Source organism: Podarcis erhardii (genome assembly GCF_964252035.2).
Source record: "Podarcis erhardii genome assembly, chromosome: 7".
NCBI lineage: Eukaryota > Metazoa > Chordata > Lepidosauria > Squamata > Lacertidae > Podarcis > Podarcis erhardii.
In genome coordinates this window covers 2788108-2813153 of record NC_138511.1, presented here as the reverse complement: position 1 = coordinate 2813153, position 25046 = coordinate 2788108, and the positions used below count along the sequence as shown (strand labels likewise).

Genomic DNA, 25046 nt, shown 5'->3' with positions numbered 1-25046 from the left:
CCTGTTAGACCTATTGCAGTCGTTAAGAGTCGTCAACAGGCTCATCGCAGCTATCTGCCAATCACCCATTCCCACCACCCTTCTGAGTAATACCCCTCCCCACCTTCTCACTATATAGAAAGGTCCGGTGACTTCTGTTTCAGTGTATCTGAAGAAGTGTGTATGCACACGAAAGCTCATACCTAGAACTAACTCAGTTGGTCTTTAAGGTGCTACTGGAAGGAATTTTTTTATTTTGTTTTGACAATAAAACCTTGGCATAGAAAAAGCCAAAGAGGAGCCAAGCAGGAGCCTATTTCATATAATCTGTATTTAGAGTGGCATGCAATCCACACAGTTGGGGTACACAAATGTGGTTACTGAGGGCAAAAAATTAGCCCCTTGGTAATTTCCGTGTTTCTCCTTTCCTTTTTAAAGCAAGGCTTCCAGCCCCAAGAACTACAAGCATAAGCAGAACAACACCTGGGAGCCCTCTTGAGGTTTCAGAAGGCAGGCCTTCCAGCCATAGCCCCAGACTCTCTGCACCCTCTCACCCTGGGCTAGCATAAGAAAAATCAATTGGCCAAATAAATATAATGCAAATTTGCAGAAATGTTTAAGGCATTGGAACTGAAGCGTCTCTGGGCACAGAACAGGGAACATTTCCTTTGTGGTGCAGACTTCACTTAGGCTGCTCATAGAACAGGCCAGCGAGGTCTGAGCCCAGTGGACAGAACTGGCAGCCCCAAACGTAGCAGGATCCCATCACGCACATGGCTGCCCGCTGTCCGTGCTGGAGCTGGTGGAAGTCCTCATTCAGTCTTCGGATGGTATGCCAGACCTGCCCCCACACTTTGCGCAGCTGGAGGAAGGAGAGATTCTTCTTTGGATCTTGGACTGCAGAAGAAAGAAGAGAAGGATCAACAGGGAAGAGGGACACAAGTGGGGAAACCCAAACCCACAATTAGGATTTTGTATGCTTTACATGCCAAGTGCTGGTTTCTACAAAATTAGAATATGTCTGGACTTTTTCAGGCTATCCCAGGACTTGACTGGTCTCTTAATTAGCTGGATGCTACAAAAAACTCTCTCAGGAGTCTCTCAGGAGTCAAGTCAAATCCTCAGTTCTGCAACCAGCAAGCCAAAACTACTCCCTGACTTGTCTCTTTCAGCCCCTGCCTGCATGGTGAACCAAATAATTAATCTAGTCAATCATAGACGTGGGTTCTACCGCTGCCACAGACATCAGTGGCAAAAATACCCACCTGTTGGCTCATCTCCCAGGAGATGCAGACACAACCAATGAATGAGAGATCATCCGTAGTCTGTGTCTTACACGGTCCACCTGCCTGTCATCACACAACTTACAAGTGTCCATTAGGTTTTGAGATACGGTAACTAACTTTGTCTACACAGGCAAGGAATTCCAAAAGCTCCTTATCTTGCCAGCATTTCCTGACTCTTTCAGTTCATTCCAACTTCTGCAGTAAAAACATCAAGGGCTGAATTAATTTGTTATCTCAGTCTTACTGATCAATATAAACGATGTTTCAAAAAACCAAGCTGAGCTTGGGGCTCACATCCGTCATGGGTCTGTGCACTTTAGAAAAATTCACTCCTTTTCTTGGGGAGTGAAAGACTCAGCTTCAAATTCCGCTTAGCCAGGAAGATCACTGGTGGCTTTGGGCAAGCCAATCCTCCTTAGGCTAAACTAGCTCACCAGGTAGCCAAGAAAATATACAAAAATATATTTCCTATGATGAAAAGCGTGTAATACAGAAATTGTGGAATGACACATCTAGAGGCTGCCACCGTGTCGCCTTGTGTTCAGTGTGGTATGTATTCTGCAATTCATGTATGTACAGAAACCTGAATTGTCATAGTATGGTGTCCTGAGTTCTTAAAAAAATTTTTTTTAAGTAAGTTCCTAGCCCATACGGTTGCAGAGATAAGCTTGAAAGTGTGTAGGCAAAACCAGGAAGAATCTCAGCAGCCAGAGAAGACCTCAGCTGTATGAGGACTTCTAGTGGCTGGAGGAGTGCTCACTGCCCCTCCTCAGTCATGCCAGGTAAGGAAATATAAAACTATATGCTGCAAGTTTTTATGCCATAAATTGTTATTTTATGATACTTCATTTTCAACTGTATTTTATCATTTTATGTTGTAACCAGAATAGAGAATGATATTCTCCTTCTTTGGAGGTCTTTAAGCAGAGGCTTGACAACCATATGTCAGGATTGCTCTGATGGTGTTTCCTGCTTGGCAGGGGGTTGGACTCGATGGCCCTTGTGGTCTCTTCCAACTCTATGATTCTAGGATTCTATGATTCTATATTGGGCAGCTTTTTATAAATATAGCAAATAAAACAAGGTGCTTAATTTGTACATGTTACACGTTTCTTGAAGCAGAATTTGGATTATTATTTTTGTAAGCACAGAGCACACATATATTTCCAATCAGTCACAAAGGCAGCAAGTATTCCTCACTATATATTCACCTCAAAACAATTAATTGTCCCCCCCCCCAAGTAGCACCAAAACACAGAAAAGGTTCTTACGAATACTGTTAATGCTTTCTGGATGAGGTCGGGGAGAGATCTGAGGCCTGTATGTAACTTTTCGGTTGTCGAACAGGAAGAAGAGGCCTGTGTCAGCAACTGTGGCATCATTTAGCTGCAAGGAAAAGGAAGCACGGATCCCTTATCGTGGGGCCTATAACTTGGAAACATCTCCTACAATCATGCCCTATCCAAAGGACTAAGAGCAGCCAACAGAAATAGGATATTAATAGCTAGTTCTCCAAACGAGTCACTCAAAGTCATTCTCCCAAGTGTTCTATCTGAAAGAAATAACATTATGTAGGGAAAAGATGCAGTGTTTTTAATACAATGAGAAAATTAGTACCTCATTCATTGCTACACAAGTCCTGTTCCTCATCCCTCAAGCCTCTTCTGTTTCCCTTGTTATCTTTCCTTGAGTGGTTTCCTTTGCTCACAAATTTACTCTCAACCAAACCATCTCCCACAAAAAGGGGAATCCATCCCCCTGCTTCTGCACTCCCCATCCCTTTAAAACAATGGCAATTCCTTCCAAGGCTTTGTAGGTAAGGTAAAGGACAAAACTGAAATTTCACTAGCTGGGAGTATTCCAAAAGCAACAGGAGCTAATTTGGTACCCATGGGGGGAAATGTTATTGGACACACCTTGATGTCAGCCAGATACTGAGTGGCTGGTTTCTCAGAAAATAATGCCAAGCCTCCTTCCTGAAGTAGCTCCTGCGCCTGCTCTGGGATGCCAGTGTCTGCCTGGATCTTGGCTTTCACACTCTGCAAGGTCTCGTCCTCTGCCAGAGGATACACGTGCACAGTGCCCGTTACCATGTCTAGGATCTGCACCAGCTGCAAAAGAAGAAAAAACACCCCAAAACAGAGAGAAACTGGAACCAGTACAGGACACATCCCAACTTGCTCCAGTTTGAGAATTTGTCCAGAAGTAAAGGCCACCAATAGCAAGACCACCCTCTCTGCCAGAGTAAAAGAAAGGATAATAGGCAGGGGTAAATTCTGCTTCAGAGCAATTCAGATTCTGGGACTGAGCACAGCACCATATATTAATCTACATGACTTGTTTTTATCCCTTTCTCTGCATCAGCCAGAAAACTAAATGTATCTTTGGACACTAAGTGGCTTATAGGGAAATTTCAAACCTACTTCAGCAAAGCTGTGAAACTGCCACTAAAATGTTTTCACACTTATCTATATTTAAATATTTGTCATGCCTCTTTCCAAAGAAAATCTCTGATAAACGTATTGCACAGTAAAAACAAAAACAAACCTAATATTTGATACATTACTCTGTAATATAATATACTGAATACAGTAATGCAACTCTCTCAACAAATAAATTTTTAAAAGTTAATAAAAACTTGTCAGTTTAGCTAACTGGTGGCACTGAGTAAATAAAAATATCATTACCTTTCAGAAAAACAGAAAATGCGTACACATATAATTTATTTGAGCAATTATATAGTACGCTATATACTGTATCAAGCTCACACCAAGTGACGTAGATAATAATAGAGCTTCAGGCGGAATTTGAAACACTGAATGGATACAGACAAAAATAAAGCATGAGGGAAACTGAATCACCAAAATTTTGTGAAGGAAAGGCAAGAGTAAAACGAAAAGCTTTTAGGGCCTCCCTGAATGCCAACACTGAAGGAGCCAAATGAATATTCAGTGGAATAAAGTTCTGCAAGGCCATGAACTTGTCTTGGGTGCTCACCAACCAGCCAAATGGATGTCACCAGCAGAGACACAAGAAGGACCTCAAGCATAGATTTTGATTATGGGGTTTTATAGGAGTAGGAATTATTTCGGTAATTCAGCTCTAAACCATTTATGGCCTTAAATGTTAACATCAGCTCTTCAAATTGGGAGTGCAGCAACAGCCAGTGCAACTGGCATGAAAGTGGTGCCATGTGTGCAGAACTCCTGGTGCCCATTTTGCAGCAAGAGAAGTTTCTGTACCACAACTGCTCCAATAAGCCACTTTAGATTATTCCCTATTTTTTGCAATGTCACATCTAAAGGAAATAAAGCGAAATCTACAGGCACACCCCCCCATTAATAACACTTACTTTTAAATTCAATATATCATCCAAAGCCTTGAAACAACCATTGGGGCCATATGTAGGGTCAGTGCCTCTCTGCCGCGCATGCCATTGGAGCATCAGCTGCAGCCATTTCTCCAGCCGCTCAGCCAAAACACTGAAGGAAAGCAGGAAAAAGAAAGCACTGGAATGAAGAAAATGCTGAGATGGGGGTGCAGGGGGATGAGTCAAACCTCTTTTCTGCAGAGAAGAGTCCTAAACGTTATGTTTAAGAGACATAACATATTCTGCAGACTTGCTATTCTCTCTCCATGGTTCCATTCACAGGACCCTAAACAACAGGATGGATCCCATGGGATTCCCGCCTCCCCAATTCCCTCAAATTCACTAGTAAGCTTTTTTGGGGGCAGGGATCCTTTCCCCCTACGAATGTTATTCAAAAATGAAGGTATGCATTGATGGTGGTATGTTTTAATTGTAATTGTTGTTGGTTGCTGCATAAATTGCTAGATGTGGGGTTCGGAGCAAGGAAAACCCAAGTTAAAACCTCTGCTTAGCTACAAGACTCAATGGATGGCCTTGGACAAAACATTCACTCACCTAACTTTCCCCACAGGGAACAGAACCTCACCCTGAGCCACTTAGAGGGAGGGCAAGACTGAACTACAATAAATAAGCCAACTCTTCTTTCTATCATATCTCCTCTCAGTCTCCTCTTTTTCAGGCTGAGCATACCCAGCTCCTTCAACCGTTCCTCATCAGGCTTGGTTTCCAGACCCTTGATCATCTTGGTCACCCTCCTCTGCACATGCCCCAGCTTCTCAACATCCTTCTTAAATTGTGGTGCCCAGAATTGGACACAGTAGTATTCCAGGTGTGGACAAGTGGGACTATTGCTTCCCTTGATCGGGACACTAGACTTCTGTATAGAATAGCATTCACCTTTTTTGGCTCTAAATACACTCCTCAAGTCCTGGTTGACCAGTCATAAAATAAGCAGTGGAAGTTTCTTAACAACAACTCATTTGCATAAATTGCTGTCAGTTCATAACTGTGATTTGAGAGTTGCAGAACCAGAAAGAAGGAAAGTCCCAGCCAGCCTGCAAAATGGGCAACTGAGTTTTCCTTGAGGTGTCAGTCGTTCCTTACCAGTTCAGATTGTTGGGGTGTGGCAGCTTGCTAGAAAATTTCACTTCTCCCGACAAGTCTTCATAGACAACAATATCCAGCTCACTTTTCTGCCGGACTTTTGCATGCCTAAGAAGAAGCACACATTGGGTGGGTTCAGACTTTAGCTTACCCTTATAACTGCACCAAGGCCTTTTGCTACAGCAGAGGAAGAATTTAGGAGCTTTCGGTTCCATTTTAAATTAATCACAGCTTGCAGTGTCTTCCAAACCCACACAAATTGGTTAACTGAAACATGCCAACATCAAACCAGAGTTTATGAGGATGGCTTACCTCAACCAGCCATACTAAACATTAACCAATTTGCCTGGAAGAAAACGCAAGCTGTGGTGAAGCTAAAATGGAAGCAGAAGCTTTCGGGCTGCCCCTTGTGGCCACTCCAGAGGAAATGGGAGGGAGTGGAAGAGCCCTTTCTGGTCACGCTAAGCCATACCTTGACCCCAGAAGTCCAAGCAGTGGTGTCTTCCAGATTGGATCACTACAGGGCACTCTATGTGGTGATGAGGAAGCTGCAATTATTTCAGAATGCTGCGGCACAATTGTTGACAGGAATGAGGCCTTGTCAAAATACTACAGCTCTGCTCAGAAGTCTGCACTGAGTGCCCATTTGCTACTGGGCCAAGTTCAATGAGTCACTCTTAGAATATAAAGCCCTTAACAGCTTGGCACCCATTTACTCGTGGGATTGCCTGACTCTTCATGTGCCCACTTGACTGCTCCGATCTGCAGAACTAGCACTGCTGCAGCTACCAAATAATATCCATTCTGCATTTTTGTGTGGCAGCTCTTGAGAGTCGGCCGCTCCCTGCCTCCTGGCACCAGGCGTCTGTCCTCACTGCACTTCTTCCAGCACCTGCTTCAAACATTTTTTTCATCAAGCCATCCAGACACGTAAAAGCTACATGTGTTTTAATCTGTTTTTAGCTTACGGTTGATTTTCAGTAGTTCTGAATGTTTTCTAAATATCTATTTTCAGCGGTCTTTTATTGACAATTGCGATGTTTTATTTTTTGGAAACCACTTCGAGGTTTTGTTACAATCAAACAGTATGTGCGTTAATGAAATAAATACATCTAAACACACTCATTACCACACAGAGAATTGTCTCTGAGGACTGTGTCTAAGAACTGGAGGAAAAGTTCTCTCCGTCTGAAGCCAATGGTGCTGTGCAGAAGACCACCTGGCTTGGCACCTGCAACATAATAAACACCCTTCTCTCCAGCCTCTGGAGTAGATTTTCAGCTTAAAAAACCAAGACTGTTCAGATTCTGTTTTGTTTTTAATCAGACACCATATGATTGTACAATTATACATTTAAACCATGGATGGGGAACCCGTGGTCCTCCGGGTGCTGTTGAACTATTAACTCCCACCAGCTCCTGCCTCCAATGGCACCTGGAGGGCCACAGTTTAAATCAGAAGTCGCAAATGTAATAGTGAATAAAACCAGTATGGCAAGAAAAAAGAAGACATCCACCAGAGACAGGCAGGATAGCCAAACAGGTGAGGAAATCTTGGTTGCTGCCAAGACATGTTATTTGAAGCTGGAGCCAGGCTCACCTCTCAGATGCAAAATGTGCCTCTTTTTATACACCGCTATAGAAATTATTAAGTTATTTCTTACAGATCACCCTGATCAGCATTAACTCCTCCTCTCACCTCCCTGCCAAGAAAAATACTAACCGTTGTATTCTCAGTTTTCAAGTGAAAAGGACATTTCCTAAGAACCTCACAATGGAGCCAGAGTTACTCACCATTGCACTGGCTGCCAGGAGGGAAGAAAAGGTCGGAAGCCTGTGATACACTCAAAGGCCAATGTGCCAAAGCTCCAGTAATCCACAGTCACTGTGTATTTCTGCTGCTCCAGAAGTTCTGGGGCCTGAAACATTGAGAACCAGGAAAAGGCTAGCAGTGCAACTCAGAAGCAAACCCCTTTGAGTCCAATGAGACTCACTCCTAGGTGGAATGCAATCCTACACTCCACAAGCTCCCAGCTTCCTAAAAAGGCTCCCTTGAACCAAGGGAGAACTTGAGATATGATCCCTTCCCTCTACTTCCTTAAGACAGATTTTACTTAAAATAGAATTTTAAATAAATTTTAAAACAGCAATGGCCAGGCTGAGGACTAGAGACAGGAAGGACTACATGACACAATGTAAATCTGTTGTGGAATTCACTAACACAAGATGCGGCGATAGATACTAGCTTAGACAGATTTCTTTTGTAAAAAAACACACAAAAAATCCTATTCTTCTTATTAATTACATTTATATATCACCCTTTATCCAAGGATCACAGTATAAAAATGGGTTCATATCGGTTCAAGGTCTGTCACTGGCTACTGGCCATGAGAGCAAAATGGAACTGCCATGTATAGAGAGGCAATATACCTCTAAGGATCAGATCCTGGGGACAAACAGTACTGAAAGGCCATCACCTCCCTTGTCCCACTTAGAAGTGTCCAGATGGACCCTTGGTCGGACCCAGGAAAGCAACATTTTTGCAACTCATTTGAAATGCTTCTTCGGGATACTGGCTTTGGCTTCCTGGTTCCTAACAGCTCAGCTTCCCATCCATTTGTTGCCGCCTTTAATGTGCTGCTTCCACTCCTCCTGCCTAATTGTGCCCTCCTGGGTGCAAGCACGCTATTTGCACTTGCAAATCCTTACCAGATACTGCAATGTCCCAACGAAGGAAGTGCAAAGGCTGCCTTGATCCAGCTCTTTGGCATACCCCAAATCAATGATCTTGTGTATTAGCTGAGAGAAAGCAGAGAGGGCAGTTGTGGTAAACAGAACTAGAACCTGAGAGCTTTGGCAAAAAACAACACCCAAATGGCTGATAAATATATAGCACAAGCACAGAGTTGGATCAGCTCTGGACCCAGCACAATATCCCATTCATCCTATCTCTGTGCTTGGAAGAATCGAGGACTGCGAAAGTATTGTTAAGTAGTGTGATCACGTCTGGAGAGGGTTCCAAAAAAACAGCCAGCCCTTCAGAGCTGAAAGGGACTAAGCCCTACAGCCGACAACTTCCCCAAACAGAAAAGCAGGACCAACCTGCCACAGCCCACCATATACCAGACCTCATGATTCACACCAGAGTGCCACAACCAGAGAGCAGCTGCGCTGCAAAGGGATGCCTGCACATCAACAAATTCAAAGTGATTTGAGCAAGACCACCAGAACATGCTGCAGGAAAGCAACTCACATCACTACAAACCTCCAGCCAGTTTAGTCTTTTCTTTTGTAAGTAAATATGCTAGATCAGTATCTTAGCCGAAGCACACCCAACCCCTATTCACTGAGTCTTCTCAAACAGCGCCTTTGGCAGGAGGGATACAATTCTGCCCAGCACCCTGCCTTAGTGGTGACAGGTGGGGAAGCTTAACAGAAGAGCATCACCCACCCTCTCTTTTCCTTGTTGAAGGACAATGTTTTCTGGTTTCAGGTCTCTATGGATGATCCTGTTCTCGTGAAGGTATCTGAGAGCAGAGGCTGAGACGGAAGGGGGGTGGAGAAAGAGGGAAAGAGAGAGGAATGTATTGTCATGACCAAAATCTATCCGTATGAATCAATTAGTGCATTCTGTTGTTAACTCAGAAAACCAGCAGCAGCACTGTAAAGGCTCAGAGACAGCGCCGGATTTACGTATAAGCTAAACAAGCTATAGCTTAGGGCCCCACTCTCTTGGAGGCCCCCAAAAAATTAAAGGAAAAAAAACCTGGAAGTGCATTTCCAAAATATATGGTAAAAAACAAATAAAATAAAACCTACATACAGCAACAGTGGCAAATGGCTTTAGATACCTATTAGGTCCATAAATTACCATATAGCATATATTCAACACAAAAAACAGACAATTTGTTTTTGACAAAGGACAGCTGGACATACAGTGGTACCCCGCAAGACGAACGCCTCGGAAGACGAAAAACTCGCTAGACGAAGGAATTTTTCATTTTCTTAGCCGCTTCGCAAGACGCATTTCCCTATGGGCTTGCTTCGCAAAACGAAGCTTGCCCCGCAAGCTCCGGGGATAGCGGGGAAGTGCAGCACGTATTCCCCGCTGTCCCCGGACCTCTTTTGAAGCAAGGGGCGGCGGGGAGAAGATCGCTTCTCCCCGTTGCCAGCCCCGCAATCTCCGGGGACAGAGGGGAAGGCGCGCGTCTCCATAGGAACGCATTGATTGATTTTCAATGCATTCCTATGGGAAACCGTGCTTCGCAAGACGAAAAACTCGCAAGAAGAAAAAACTTGCGGAATGAATTAATTTCGTCTTGCGAGGCACCACTGTATAAAGGGCCCCATTACCTTCAGTAGCTTAAGGCCTCATCAAACCTCAATCTGGCCCTGCTCAGAGCACCAGAAGTGCAGCGTCTGTCATTAGAAGAAGAGCAGCAGAGTTCACGTGTAGCAGCAAGAACACACAAGCACAAGGTGCAGTAGCCTAACAGCTGGGGCCATCCAGACCAGCTGCTAGAGCACATTTCTCCTGAGAATCTGTTTTGTCCTGCCCTGATTTCTAACTCCTACTCTAGCCAAGGGATAGAAGAAAAAGCCCTTGCATGTATGAGAACATACTTTTTTTTGATAAGGACATATTCAAAAGATGAGATAGTACCCGAGACATAAAATCTGATAGGCATCTGCAACCACACCACCCAGGGGGCACCAAATCCTCATTGAAATGAGGAGTTCTTGCACACACCTGTTCATTTCAGTGCGCTTGTTCCCTGACAGGTGTTTGCATCTCACTATGCTGTCCTTAAGGTAAAGGTAAAGGGACCCCTGACCATTAGGTCCAGTCGTGACCGACTGGCTGAGGGAGCCGGCCTACAGCTTCCGGGTCATGCGGCCAGCATGACTAAGCCGCTTCTGGAGAACCAGAGCAGCACACAGAAACGCCGTTTACTTTCCCGCCGGAGCGGTACCTATTTATCTACTTGTACTTTGACGTGCTTTTGAACTGCTAGGTTGGCAGGAGCTGGGACCGAGCAACGGGAGCTCACCCCGTCGCGGGGATTCAAACCGCCGACTTTCTGATCGTCAAGTCCTAGGCTCTGTGGTTTAGCCCACAGCGCCACCCGCGTCCCAATATGCTGTCCTTAATTCCACTCAAAACCCACCATCTGAGGCTCCTTACCTCCCCACAGGGCCACCCCTGGCCACTTACCAATGTCTGACAGCAAGATCAGGATAGCTCTCTCCCGCAGGCCACAGCAGTTCTCAAGCTGATTCAGGTGCTGAAAGGTGTAACGAGAGGACAGGAGAAAGGTTTCTGTTGAGCTTCCATATGTGTTAACCATTATGTGGTTAAACGGTTTTAAAAAAACCCCAACTTAGACTGAGTTTTAGCACACACGAAAAACTTAAAACAAATCCTTATTTCTTTTTTTAAAAAAATAATTTTTATTAACCGACCAATCACATCAAATCAAACCAAATTACATAAATTCCAAATTACAAAGCCGAATTTTAAATTTTTGTTGGGGGTACCCATATTTCAAGTTCCGAAGGGGATCCAATCATCTTCTTGCTGCTGCTTTAATGTCCACAAATCTGCCCATATGATGTTCACAATACTGTCCAGTCCTTTCTTATTGTTTTCCACATCTCCTCTTGTTATTCTCATATATTTTTCCTTTCTCTTTGTGACCTCTGATGCTCTCCAAAGTGGGTTAAAACAAGTTGTAATCCTGTGTGGATATTTTTATTCATGCAAGAACCATATTCAGACGGTTTCCGTATATCATCACTTCATTAAATAAAAACAGTCTTACCGTCGTTAATCTTCACAAGTCTGTCGCCTTTCTCCCAACCTCTGAGGAGGTTCGCCAGGAATGCAGTCCGAAAACAAATCCATTCCTCCTCCCGGTTGTAAATCCTTCGACAAAGCCTGGCAAGATGGCGACTGTTTTTATTGCTGCATCACTCCAAAAGCTCTTATTGTTTACTCAATCTCCATAAAACATACTTTTGGTTAAAGTTCATTTCCACACAGTCCTTAAACATCCTGCTTAGGTCAGTTAGCCGACGGATCCAGTATGAGGGGTTCTTGGTTAATCACATAGAAGAAAAGAAAAAAAGTCCCCCCCATCCAGTCCCGCTGCTGACATACCCAGCCTTTAATGTGTCTTCTCCATGAAATATTCCTGTTACTCCGACCCGTCGCTCTTCTTTCACAGAGGTCCCTTCAGTTAGCAGTCTTCACTCCCCTTCTTCACTTGAAATATGTGCATTTGCTTCTTCCAAATTAATTATTACAAATTGCTGCAGCTAGTGGACAGCGTCGAGGAGAGCCGGAGTCCACACAAGGGCATTCTGCCTAGTGCCCTCACCCCCTTCTTTTGAATTAGGGGGTGATTTATGGGCACAGCAGGCAAGGGCAGTGTTCCCCATATCCTTGGGGCAACAAGGGAGGCTGCCTACTCCCATAACAGCCTCTTAATTACCTTGTGTGGGCCGGAGAGATGGTATTGTCAGCCATCTTCCAATGCGCCCCCTAGTGGCCCCCCAACAAATCCTTATTTCTTGATGAATAGCCTTTGGACTACAATGTAACTTAAATAGAAACTCTCTTTAGAGAAAAATTTCCTCCAAAAGCATTTTATTTTAAAAAATCTGATTTAAATCAAGAAAATCTGATTTAAATAAAAAAATCCATTTTTAAAAATTTTCTTTAAAAATTTATTGATTTTTATTCACCCTGATGGGGATTGTACCTGAGGCCTTGGGATTATCAATCAATCAATCTTTATTACGGTCCAGAGACCCAACAAATCATTACAAATCAATACACAATTCATACAGCCTACCTCCAGGTTAATCAAGCACTTTGTTTAGAATATAGGGCTCATTTGTTCTTGCAACCACCGATAAAAACTTTGCCACTGCTAACGTACTAGCATTTCTCCGGTCTTCCAGTAGGAACCTGACATACTGAGCCTCTGATTTTCCCGGGAAAGTTACCAGCAAAGGTAGTATCAGTTCAGCCCTGGCCTGCTCATATTTTGCACAATGCAGCAAAATATGTTTTATGGAATCGATGTCTTGAGCACATGAGCAAAGTCTGTCCTGGTAGGGAACTCCTCTCAACCTGCCACCCAACACTTCAGAGGGAAAGACATTTAGTCTGGCTTTGGTGGAAAGCCTTCGGTAGTTTGGTACTGTCAGATTTTTAATGTAAGATGTTAACTTAAAGACATACTGTCAGAGCTGCCTCTAGGTCCCAGCTCACAGAGGACCAACACCCGGTTGATGTAATGTACAAAAGTCTTTATTGAAGTTTAGTTTCCATTTCAAACCCCAGAGCGTGCAGCCCTACGTCTTGGCTCTAGATCGGCGAAGTCCCCTCTGAGTCACTACCCCTTCTGCACCAGTTTAAGATGGCTCCACCTCCTGCGCTGTTCCTTCCTCCTCTGGGTCCTTCTGCCCCCTGGGGTTTCCTCCTTCCTGGACTCTTCTGACGCTGACCCCCCTGAGTCTTCCCCTTCCTTCCAGCGGGCTTTAGGACCTGGCTCCCTATCCGGGCTACCTGCTGTGCCGCTCGCCTGTACATTTGAACTTGGCGCGCGCGCCCAGCCGGTGACTTTCCTCTTGACCGTTTCCCCGCTCTCCGATGGAGGCGTGGTCAATCCTGACTCATCTCCTCTCTCTGGTGGTGAGAACACTGGTCCCGATGCCTGGGACTCCTCCCCCCCACTGCGCTCTGGTGGGGAAGCTGGTCCTGATTTCCAACTGCTGCTCAGGGAGTCCCCGCTGGCCCCTTCCTTCTGGGGTTTCCCCCTTGGCACCCCCCTTGCCCTGGCCATCGGCGCTCCTCTCTGTGAATCTTCCGATTCGCTGGAGAGACTCGTGGAATCTCTCTGACCACTGTCACTGCCTACACCCCCCTCGGATTCCTCCTCCTCACTCTCCATTTGTTCCATCTCCTGTGTCTCTGCTCCTGAACCCCTGACATCCATCCCCCCCTCGAAGCCCCCCCTTCCCCCCTCCCCCTCTCCAGGTGTGGGTTCCGGGAGCTCCAGTGTTGTGGGGGTGAGCGCTGGATACAGTTCGTCCCCGGTGGCGTGCAGCCATCGGGATAAGTCCGGGAAGTCCTGCATGGGCTCATCGACGGCGATCTCCTCTGCTTCCATCTCTTGGGAGGCGTGTTCGAAACCTGGAGCCACCCCCAAATCCCCCAAGACCCCTTCTTCCCCTGGTTCCTGGGACGACACTGCGTGCCAAGGTCCCTTCGGCAGGTCTCTGCGCCAGCCCACTTCGGGTTGATCCTCCCACCAATAAGACCCTCCCGTGCCAAACCCTGAGAGCGATCCCTCTGGGGAACTAGTCCCCGGAGTCGTCTCCTCAGCTGAGGAGAAACCCTGGAAAGTGCTGGCTGAGAGTGTGGGCGTGAAAAGATATTCGTCGAAATAATCCGCTGGCATGGGTTTGTGCGGGAAAATTGTATGGAATTCTTCCTTGAGCCACTGCTCCTCCACTGCATAATCCGGCACCCACCTGTTGGCGCTGGCTGGGGTGTTTTCTGTGGCGAGGAGATATTCAATCCCTTCCTCCCCCCACCTCGAGTCTAAAATCTCTGTGGCTTCATTGAGTGGCTCCTCTCTCGACGACCCCCCCTTCTCAGGTGCCCCCCTGAGCGGTTCTGGTGCTGTCCCTGGCGCCTGAAACCTGTGAGGTGCCCTGTAGGGCGTTAGCACTGATCTATGAAAGACCGGGTGCATTCTGGATCCCTCCGGGAGTGTCAACCGGAAGGCCACTGGGTTGATCTGTGCCTCGACTTGGTAAGGCCCTAGCTGCTTGTGTCTGAGCTTCTTCTTGGCTAACGATCTGGCTGGGACTGCCTGGGCTGCTAACCAGACCCAGTCCCCCACCCGGATGTCCTCCCCAACTCTCCTGTGTCGGTCTGCCTGCACTTTGTAAGCTTGTTTTGCGAGCTCCAACTGCCTCCTGAGCTGCTCGTGGACCTCCTGTAACTCCTCTGCCACGGCCCCTGCTCCCTGCGGCTCCCCCTCCCTTACCTTCTCTAAACCCGGGAAGGTTCTGGGATGCCGCCCATTGTTGGCGAAAAACGGTGTCACCCCCGTGGACACGTGCTTCGTGTTGTTGTAGGCAAACTCAGCCAGCGGTAGGTAGTCCACCCAGGTCGACGGCTGCTGGTTCGCGTAGCATCTCAGGTACTGCTGCATGACGGCGTTGACCCTTTCTGCCTGTCCGTTGGTCTGCGGGTGTCTCGCCGACGCCAGGTTGACCTTGACGTTCAGGATGCCCATCAGCTTCTGCCAGAAGTTGGAGATGCACTGGCGCCCCCGGTCGGACAGGATAGACCGTGGTAGGCCGTGCACCTTGAACACGTGGTCTATGAACAGCTTGGCGGTCTGCTCCGCTGTGGCCACCTTCGCGCAAGGAATGAAGTGGGCCATCTTGGTGAACAGGTCTACTACCACGAGTACCGCTGTCTTCCCCCTCAAACTGGGCAGATCAGTGACAAAGTCCAGAGCCACCCGCTCCCACGGTTCGAACGGTGTCTGTAGCGGTTCCAACAGCCCCGCCGGCGGCTTGTGTACCGGCTTGGCCCTTTGGCAGGTGTCACACCTATTCACATAATCCGCGACTTCCCCCCGCATCTTGGGCCACCAAAAGTCTCTGGCTACTAATTCCACTGTCTTCTCTTTGCCGAAGTGCCCAGCGGTGGGCGTGTCGTGCAACTGCTGCAGTACTTTCGCGTGGAGGTCGTCTCCCGGCACGTAGAGGGCCCCTTTGCGGATTAGCAGTCCGTCACTTATTTGGAACTCGTCGTCCCTCGCTGTGCCGCTGCGCACCTCCTCCATCTTGGCTCGAGCGAAGGAGTCCGTCTGCAGCGCGCGACGTACCGCGTCCAGGTCCACCGTGGCTGAGGCGCATGCCCACGCTTCCGGTGCGAAAATGTGCTTGGCCGCCGCCGGTGCCTCTTCCTCGAGATACTGCGGTTTCCTGGATAGCGCATCCGCCATGATGTTGTTGTCTCCCGGGATGTATTCTATCCTGAAGTCGAAATCTGCAAAGAACTCCGCCCAGCGAATGTGTCTCTGGTTCAGGAACCTCGCTGTGCGCCAGTACTCCAAGTTCTTATGGTCCGTGCGGACCTGCACCGTGTGTTTGGCTCCGATGAGGAAGTGCCGCCACGCCTTGAAGGCTGCATGAATGGCCAGCAACTCCCTGTCCCAGATGGTGTAGTTCTGTTCCGACTTGCTGAGTTTCCTGGAGTAGAAAGCGCACGGCCTCCAGTCCCCCTGGTGGTCTTGCTGCAACAGGACGGCCCCCACGGCTCTGTCTGGGGCGTCCGTCTCAACCCTCATGGGCCTGGTGGGGTTCACATGTAGTAGTTGTTCCTCGGACGCGAAGAGACGCTTGAGCTTTTGAAAGGACTGCTCCGCCTGCTCAGTCCAGATGAACTTCTTCTTCTTGGAACTGAGGGTGTCGGTGATGGCCGCCGTCTGCATAGCGAAACCCCTGATGAATTTGCGATAGAAGTTGGCAAAGCCGACAAACCTCTGGACCTCCTTCCGATTGCGCGGGCTTTTCCAGTCCAGCACCGAGCGGACCTTGGCGCTGTCCATGGCGAGTCCCTTGTCGGACAGCTTGTAGCCCAGGAAATCCACCTCCGTCCTGTCGAATTGGCACTTCTCCAGCTTGGCGTAAAGCCTGTGCTCCCTCAGCCGCTGCAGGACTTCCTTGACATCTCTCTCGTGAGCCTCCGGCGACTCCGAGAAGATCAGGATGTCATCCAGGAAGCAGACGCACTTCTGGTAGAGGAGACCCGCTAAGGCGTGGTACATGAAGGCCTGAAAACAGTGGGAACCATTTTGTAATCCAAAAGGCATAACTCTATACTCATAGGTGCCTAGCGGCGTAAACATGGCCGTCTTCCACTCGTCGCCTTCCCGCACGCGTATGAGATTGTACGCTCCGCGCAGATCCAACTTAGTAAAGATGCGACCCTTCCTCACCGTCGCCAGCAGGTCAACGATCTTGGACATGGGGAAGGCTGAGGGCTTGGTCTTCGAATTCAAAATTCTATAATCAACTACCAGCCTCTTCTGGGGCGTGTCCCGCTTCTTCACAAAGAAGACGGGGCTGCCCCCCACCGCTTTGGATTCCCGGATGAATCCCCGCTTCAAGTTGTGATCTATGAACTCCCTGAGTTCCTGCAGTTCATCCTCAGACATGGAATACAGTTTCCCCGTCGGCAGCGTCGCCCCCGGCAGGAGGTCAATTTTGCAGTCGTAGGGTCTGTGGGGAGGCAGCTTGTCCGCTTCCTTCTCGCAGAAAACCTCCAAAAACTCTTTGTACTTGTTGGGTACTGCTTGCAACATGCCTAAGTTCAGCTGTGGTCCATCCTCGTGCCCCTCCTCTTCCGCGTTAGCGAGGATGCAGTGTTCTGCGCAGTAGGAGGAGCCGAAGGTCAGTTGACGCTGGTACCATGCTAATGCGGGGCTGTGCCTGTCCAGCCAACTCATGCCCAACACTATGGGCGTGTCTGATAGGTGGGTGACATTGAAGCTGATGACTTCGCGGTGATTACCAATTCGCATCACCATTGGAGGTGTCTGCTGCAGCACTTGCCCTCCCAGTAGCTCTCTGCCGTCCACCGTGACTACGTTCAGGGGCATCGCGGCTGGCAGGAGCGCCACATTGTGTTGCTTGAGAAAATCCACTCCGATAAAGTCTGCATTGCTGCCAGAGTCAATGGTAATAGGTACTTCCATGGTGAGCCCATTGGGAAGCTGGAGGGATGCGGTGAGCTGCACCACTGGTTTGGGTGGGAGAGGGTCTGTGGGCTGTAAGATGCCTGGGGACTGCTTCACTGACTTGTCTGCCTGGGCCCCAGTGCCTCCGATTCCAGCCAGACCATTCCATTTCCCTGCTGTGGTGCATTCTGCTGAACTGATTCTGTTACTGTTGCTGAGGCTGCAGTGTGCTTGTGAATCCTCCGGGGACACTCTTTCGCCATGTGCTGAGCACTGTCGCAGATGTAACATTTCCTGTTCCCTCTAGGAGGCTTCGTTTTGACTGCTCCCGGCGTTAGGGCTCCGGCTGCTGACTGAGCCTTAGCACCACCTAACTCCATCGGCTCTTCTCCCCCTCCCAGTGGAGGCGTGGATTGAGCGCGCGCTGTTTCCCTGGGAAAGGAGGGTGGTGCTCTTGCTGGCGTGCGTCCCCAACACCCTTCCTCCTTGTTCCAAGGGCGTCCCTCCAGGCGCACCCCAATCGTCAGCGCCCTCTGCACCACATCTTTGGTGGTCTTGGGTCTCTCCCCCCTTGCAATTTCGTCTTTCACAGCACCGTTCAGCCCCTCCCAGAACAGGTCTCTGACGGCAGCTGACTCTTTCTCCCACCCCAGTGCGTTGACCAATGCGAAAAAACAGGAGTGATATTGTCTTACAGTGGCTCTGCCTTGTCTCAGTCCATGCACCTCTTTCCTGGCGATATCTACATCAATCTCTGACAAAAAACACGCATCCATCGCTTTAATGAAAGCATCCGCATTCCGGAGGGCTGGATCCTTATCTCTCCAGAGATTGCGCAACCATGCTTTAGCTTCTCCATGGAGATGACTGACTATGAAGCCTACTTTCTCCTCCTCATCTCTAAAATCCTTCTCCAGCAACTTTAGCGCATAAATCACGTCTGCTTTGAAGTTAGGATACTGCTGCAGATTCCCATCGAAATGAGACACAAGGCTCCCTCCTCTCTTCCCCAGCCCAATCCCCTCTGGTCTGGGTCCCGGCAGCCCCTGTGTAGTCAACGCTTCTAACCTGGCTCGCAGATCCTGGCAGGCAGCCGCTGCTTCCGCCTCCTTTTTCCTGGATGCCAAAATCTCCGCATTAAGTTGTGTTACTGCGTTCCGCAGGCTTGCTATGTGTTCTTCGGTAGTCATTTTGCCTCCTTTTCGTGAGCTCGCGAAGCACCAATCTTCGCCCCCTCGCTGCGTTCCCTCACATTGCGAGGTTTTAAAAGTGGAGAGGGGACTTACTGTCAGAGCTGCCTCTAGGTCCCAGCTCACAGAGGACCAACGCCCGGTTGATGTAATGTACAAAAGTCTTTATTGAAGTTTAGTTTCCATTTCAAACCCCAGAGCGTGCAGCCCTACGTCTTGGCTCTAGATCGGCGAAGTCCCCTCTGAGTCACTACCCCTTCCGCACCAGTTTAAGATCCTAGCCCGGCTCCACCTCCTGCGCTGTTCCTTCCTCCTCTGGGTCCTTCTGCCCCCTGGGGTTTCCTCCTTCCTGGACTCTTCTGACGCTGACCCCCCTGAGTCTTCCCCTTCCTTCCGGCGGGCTTTAGGACCTGGCTCCCTATCCGGGCTACCTGCTGTGCCGCTCACCTGTACATTTGAACTTGGCGCGCGCGCCCAGCCGGTGACTTTCCTCTTGACCGTTTCCCCGCTCTCCGATGGAGGCGTGGTCAATCCTGACTCATCTCCTCTCTCTGGTGGTGAGAACACTGGTCCCGATGCCTGGGACTCCTCCCCCCCACTGCGCTCTGGTGGGGAAGCTGGTCCTGATTTCCAACTGCTGCTCAGGGAGTCCCCGCTGGCCCCTTCCTTCTGGGGTTTCCCCCTTGGCACCCCCCTTGCCCTGGCCATCGGTGCTCCTCTCTGTGAATCTTCCGATTCGCTGGAGAGACTCGTGGAATCTCTCTGACCACTGTCACTGCCTACACCCCCCTCGCATTCCTCCTCCTCACTCTCCATTTGTTCCATCTCCTGTGTCTCTGCTCCTGAACCCCTGACACATACTCATATTGAACTCCTACTGCCAGCTGACTACAGACTGCGTGTGATCAAGATCGCAAGTCACTGTGTGCATTATCCCATAATCTTTGCTTTAAAATCTTTTGGACGCCTTCATAACCCAGGTAATACAGTTGGGGGGGGGGCGCTGACAGACCAATAGAGGTGGCTTTTTTAGCCATGGTTTTCTGCCATTTGCTGACAAATTCCTCATTGGTCAGGTGTTGGTACAAACCCTTCCCTAGGTTAAACATTGAAATCCTGAGCCAATATTTTAGGGCCGCCCACCACGCTTTAGTTGAAATTGGGCATTCACCAGTTTCTAACAGAAGGACGGAGTTGGAGACGCAGTTGGGTACCTGCAGCAGAGATCGTAGAAATTTTGCCTGAAAGCCATCTAGCTTTGGCAGGTCCCCATTATGCCAGACATTTGCTGCATACAGGAGTTGGGAAATGGGCTTTGCATTGAAAACCCTTAAGGCTGCTGGAACATATTTGCCTCCCTTTGTGAAGAAGAATCTGAGTATGGCTAGCTTTGTAATCTCCGCCTTTTGAAGGGAGGTTTGCCAATGGTGTTTCCAAGATCCTGTATGATGGAATGGGAGCCCTAGATAATGGAAGTATTTTATCTGTTCAAGGTTATGGCCATCCAGCACCCATTTAGACCAGGAAAATCTTCTTTCGAAGACTAAAATTTTAGATTTTTCATAATTAATGGATAAACCATTTCCAGAACAGTAATCAGATAATTTCCTCAGCAGATAATTCACACCCGGTCTGGAACGTAAGATGATGGCCGCGTCATCAGCATATAACAACAAGGGGGTGGGATTATCAGCACCACGCTCCATAATAGCCAACTGAGCTATCTTGAAGGCACAATATCTCCACATCAGGGAAAAGAACACACTTTTCAAAGTAGCTTTCCACAGAGAAATTGATATAGTGGAACTTTCACTCATGCTATCCTTCACCTGCATTCTTAAGTAATGTAAGTAGAATAATATAAATTTAGACATTTAGGATTTTAATGCAACAAATAACATATTTGCCTCTTTCCCCATAAGAGCAGTCCTTCTGGAATCCTGTTTTCCCCAGTTTCTCTACCCTCCGGCAGAAACCAACCACATATTTCTAGCAACCTTCTCTGGGAGCAAGACGGCAACTGCAGCAGGAAGGTATTCAAGCAGAATTCACAAAAAGTGTCCTGCTGGATCAGGCAGACGGCCCATTTGGGCCAGCCTTCTGTTCTCCTGCGGCCGCCAACCAAATGCCTCTAGAAGCCTGCAAGCCGGACCTGAGCGCAGCAGCAGCTCCCCCCACTTGTGATTCCCAGGAATGCTCAGGGCCTCCTGCTTCCTCCCTACAGTGGAGGAAGTCTTGACCACCTGCCTCTCCACTATCTAGGCCTCAATGGGCATTCCAGCATAAAACAGCACCAACACTCTATCCCTGCTCTCAAGGGCTTCAGAACTAGCCTGTCACTTGCTGCCTGCAGATACTCGTACCTTGTATGTAAGCTTAATAATAAATATCTCTTAAATGATAACTTCAGAAGAAACCACTAATGGGTGGCACATTATTTGAGAAGAATGAAGCTCCTCCCTCTGTGCCACAAACTCAGGCAAAGCCCTCACTATGACTGGGAATACAGAGCAGCCGTTTGATTAAACCCAGTCCATTTTCTCAGTCTCCCCGCCCCCTTTCCGCCCCTCACTCACCCTCCTGAGATCTCCTCCCTGGCAGTACTCCATAGCCAGCAATGGCAAGTCATTCAGGGCAAGGTTTTGCATCCCTTCTGGGACATCCCGGGCAGCCACCACATTGGGGTGGTTTAGCCTGAGGAAAAGAAAACACAGTAAGATCTCAGGTAGATCTCTCACTTTACCTTTAAGCAATGGCTTTCTAACTTTCTGAGAAACACTTTCTACATTGGCCTGTCTTGCTATGCAATTCCTGAATGTCCATGATGAAACGAGTGTAGAAACAGATTCTGGAGCATATTCTTCAGAACAGGTCATCCTGCTGGGCCCCACAATCCCCCCATGTGAACTGACAGTGTGCTCTAAAACATTCTCCTGGAGCTTCATGTTGCAGGAGGTGGTTTTTTTTTAGCTTTTTAAAATAAATGTCCTTACCATTCTCATCAAGAAGACAAAAACATGAAAGAATATTCTGCATATTAAACTCTTGGGAGGAAGCATCGTGTTGAGCCGAGTCCCACTGGGGCCTGCTGTCACTGTCAGTCAGCTGACTGGTACTGACAGCAAACATCACTTTAAGGCTCCTGGCTGTCCTTTGCAGTGTGTCTCTACCTGTGCTTCCCTTAATGCCACATATGGCTTGGGCAGGTGGGCACAGTTTGGGGGAAATGGCCTTGTGGACCAGACTGGGACCTGTGCAGGGCCTGATTTGGCCTGTGGACCAGAAGTTCCCCATCCTCACTTGGAAAACCAAAGCCTGGCTTAATGGGTTAATGCTGCCACACCTTCCTTCTCAAGATGGGGCGAACTAAAAGATAACTCTGTAAATAAACAGGATTAAAATCCTGATGCTAAATGCATTTACTAGAAGGCAAAGTTCACTGCCCATGATATTTACACAAGCCACACATTTTCCAATACTGCTCACCGTTTCATGATTTGTATTTCTAAGCACCATCTTTCTCTGTTCCGTGGGCTGAGCTCCTGACGACACTGTTTGATAGCAATTTCTTCCCCACTCTCCTGTTAAAAAAGGGGGAGTTTATTCATGTGAACCAAGTGCTCTGACCTTCAAACTCTCAGAACCCTGACAGCGTTAGTACTGCTGCAGATGCTACAAAATTCCTATGCCATTCTTATATGAATCTGAGAAGAAGAGTTTGGATTTGATATCCTGCCTTTCTTTTTTTTTTTTTTTTTTATAAATATTTATTAAGGTTTTTTTTAAAATATAAATGCACAGATCAAACAATCTTACTTTTATAACAACAAATTCTTCACTTCTTTGGACTCCCTCACGTCCCCCTCTCCCATTTACATCATTAAAAAAAAGAATTTTTCCAAACAAATTATCAACTTGTTTACAATCTCATGTCCACACATTCCAATATAATTTAACACTTTTTCCAATAAAATTTTTATATTTTCTTTAGTCTCACTTATCATCAAATTTAAATCTAGTTTAGTGGTGGCCAGTTTTTTATAATCTAGCATCCTTCTTAACATTCAAACAAATTACAATGTTTTTGTAGATACATCTTGAATTTCTCCCAGTCTTCCTCCATCTTTTCTTCTCCCAGGTCTCGGATTCTGCCAGTCATCTCGGCCAGTTGCATATAGTCCATCAGCTGCATCTGCCACTCTTCCAGTGTGGGTAAATCTTGAGTTTTCCAATTTTTTGCGATGAGAATCCTTGCTGCCGTTGTTGCATACATGAAAAATGTTCGATCCTTCTTTAACACCTTCTGGCCGACAATACCCAGAAGGAAGGCCTCTGGTTTCTTAGTGAAGGTATACTTAAATACCTTTTTCAGCTCATTGTATATCATTTCCCAGAAGGCCTTCACCTTAGGGCATGTCCACCAGAGGTGGAAGAATGTTCCTTCATTTTCTTTACATTTCCAACATTTATTGTCAGACGAATGGTATATTTTGGCAAGTTTAACTGGGGTCATGTACCATCTATATATCATTTTCATAACATTTTCCTTCAGAGCATTACATGCAGTGAAGTTCAACCCAGTGGTCCACAACCTTTCCCAGTCCTCGAACATAATGTTATGCCCAATATCCTGTGCCCATTTTATCATAGCCGATTTAACCATTTCGTCTTGTGTGTTCCATTTTAGCAGCAAGTTATACATTCTAGATAGTACCTTGGTTTTGGGTTCTAACAATTCTGTTTCTAACTTCGATTTCTCCACCTGGAACCCTAACTTTTTGTCATTTTTGAAAACTTCTTTAATCTGAGCATAATGTAACCAGTCTCGCACCTTATCCTTCATTTTCTCCAAACTCTGCAATTTCCAATTGTCTCCATCTTTTTCTAATAATTCCCAATATTTTGGCCATTTGGCCTCCATATTGGGTCTTTTTAGGGCCTTAGCCTCCAGAGGTGAGAGCCACCTTGGAGTTTTGTTTTCCAATAAGTCTTTATATTTCGTCCAGACATTGAACAGTGCTTTCCTGACAATATGGTTCTTAAAGGCCTTATTGATCTTAACTTTGTCATACCATAAGTATGCATGCCAACCAAAAGCATTGTTAAAACCTTCCAAGTCCAGCACGTCAGTGTCTTCGAGAAGTAGCCAATCTTTTAGCCAACAGAAAGCTGCGGCTTCATAGTACAACTTTAAGTCTGGCAGGGCAAAGCCACCTCTTTCTTTCGCATCTGTTAATATCTTAAACTTAATTCTGGGCTTTTTGCCCTGCCAGACAAATTTAGATATATCTTTCTGCCACTTCCGGAAGCACTCCGTTTTGTCCACAATCTGTAATGTTTGAAACAAAAACAACATTTTTGGCAATACATTCATCTTAATAGCAGCAATTCGGCCTAACAAAGAAAGCTTCAATTTTGTCCAACTATCCAAGTCTCTCTTAATTTCAGACCAACATTTTTCATAATTGTCCTTAAATAGACTCAGGTTTTTTGCTGTTATGTTTACCCCTAGGTATTTTACTTTTTTAACCATAGTTAGTTCTGTTTCTCTCTGAAACCTTTCCGACTCTGTATCTGTCAAATTTTTCCCCAACACTTTAGTTTTCTGTTTATTTAATTTAAATCCTGCCACCCGACCAAAATCCTGTATCAGTTGTAATACTCTTTTCGTACTAGATTCTGGCTCCTGCAGAGTCAAAACTAGGTCATCTGCAAAAGCTTTCAATTTGTATTGTTTCGCTCCGACCTGAATCCCTTCCACCAACCGGTCCCCTCTGATCAAGTTCAAGAGCACCTCCAGAACCGAAATGAATAACAAAGGGGAAATCGGGCAGCCTTGTCGTGTTCCTTTTTCAATTTTGAACTCTTCTGTAACCACATTGTTAACTATCAGTTTGGCCTTTTGTTCTGAATATATTGCGTCAATCCCATTCTCAAACCCCCGTCCCACTCCCATTTCATTCAAATTTCCCTTCATAAATTTCCAAGAAATATTGTCAAAGGCCTTCTCCGCATCTATGAAAATTAACACTGCTTTTGTATTTATGTCTGTTTGCAAAAGTTCCAAAACGTCAATAATGTTCCTAGTATTTGCAAACATATGTCTACCTGGGAGAAAGCCTGCCTGGTCTTTGTGAATTACTTCATTAAGCACTCTTTTGAATCTACTTGCCAAAATGTCTGCAAATATTTTATAATCCACATTCAAAAGGGAGATGGGACGATAGTTTTTGAGTTGTGTCTTTTCAGCTTCAGATTTTGGTATCAATGTGATAAAGGCTTCCTTCCACGATTCCGGCGCCTTCTTCCCTTCCATAATTTCATTACAGACCTCCATCATTGGT

The 25046-nt window shown here is 46.9% G+C and overlaps 1 protein-coding gene across 3 annotated transcripts in view; it reads right to left on the bottom strand.

The window, feature by feature from the left end:
* IKBKB (inhibitor of nuclear factor kappa B kinase subunit beta) overlaps positions 1-25046 on the bottom strand; it is a 39113-nt gene that overhangs the window by 9805 nt on the left and 4262 nt on the right. For all 3 annotated transcript variants that reach the window (XM_081870016.1, XM_081870017.1, XM_081870015.1), the window contains exons 2-12: positions 22189-22283; positions 21279-21396; positions 10954-11023; positions 9190-9278; positions 8448-8537; positions 7533-7657; positions 5740-5847; positions 4618-4747; positions 3182-3376; positions 2537-2651; positions 753-876 (exon numbers count right to left, since the gene is read on the bottom strand). In XM_081870016.1, coding sequence (XP_081726142.1) covers positions 753-876; positions 2537-2651; positions 3182-3376; positions 4618-4747; positions 5740-5847; positions 7533-7657; positions 8448-8537; positions 9190-9278; positions 10954-11023; positions 21279-21396; positions 22189-22283 — 1259 coding nt within the window. The remainder of the gene's footprint in view (positions 1-752; positions 877-2536; positions 2652-3181; positions 3377-4617; positions 4748-5739; positions 5848-7532; positions 7658-8447; positions 8538-9189; positions 9279-10953; positions 11024-21278; positions 21397-22188; positions 22284-25046) is intronic.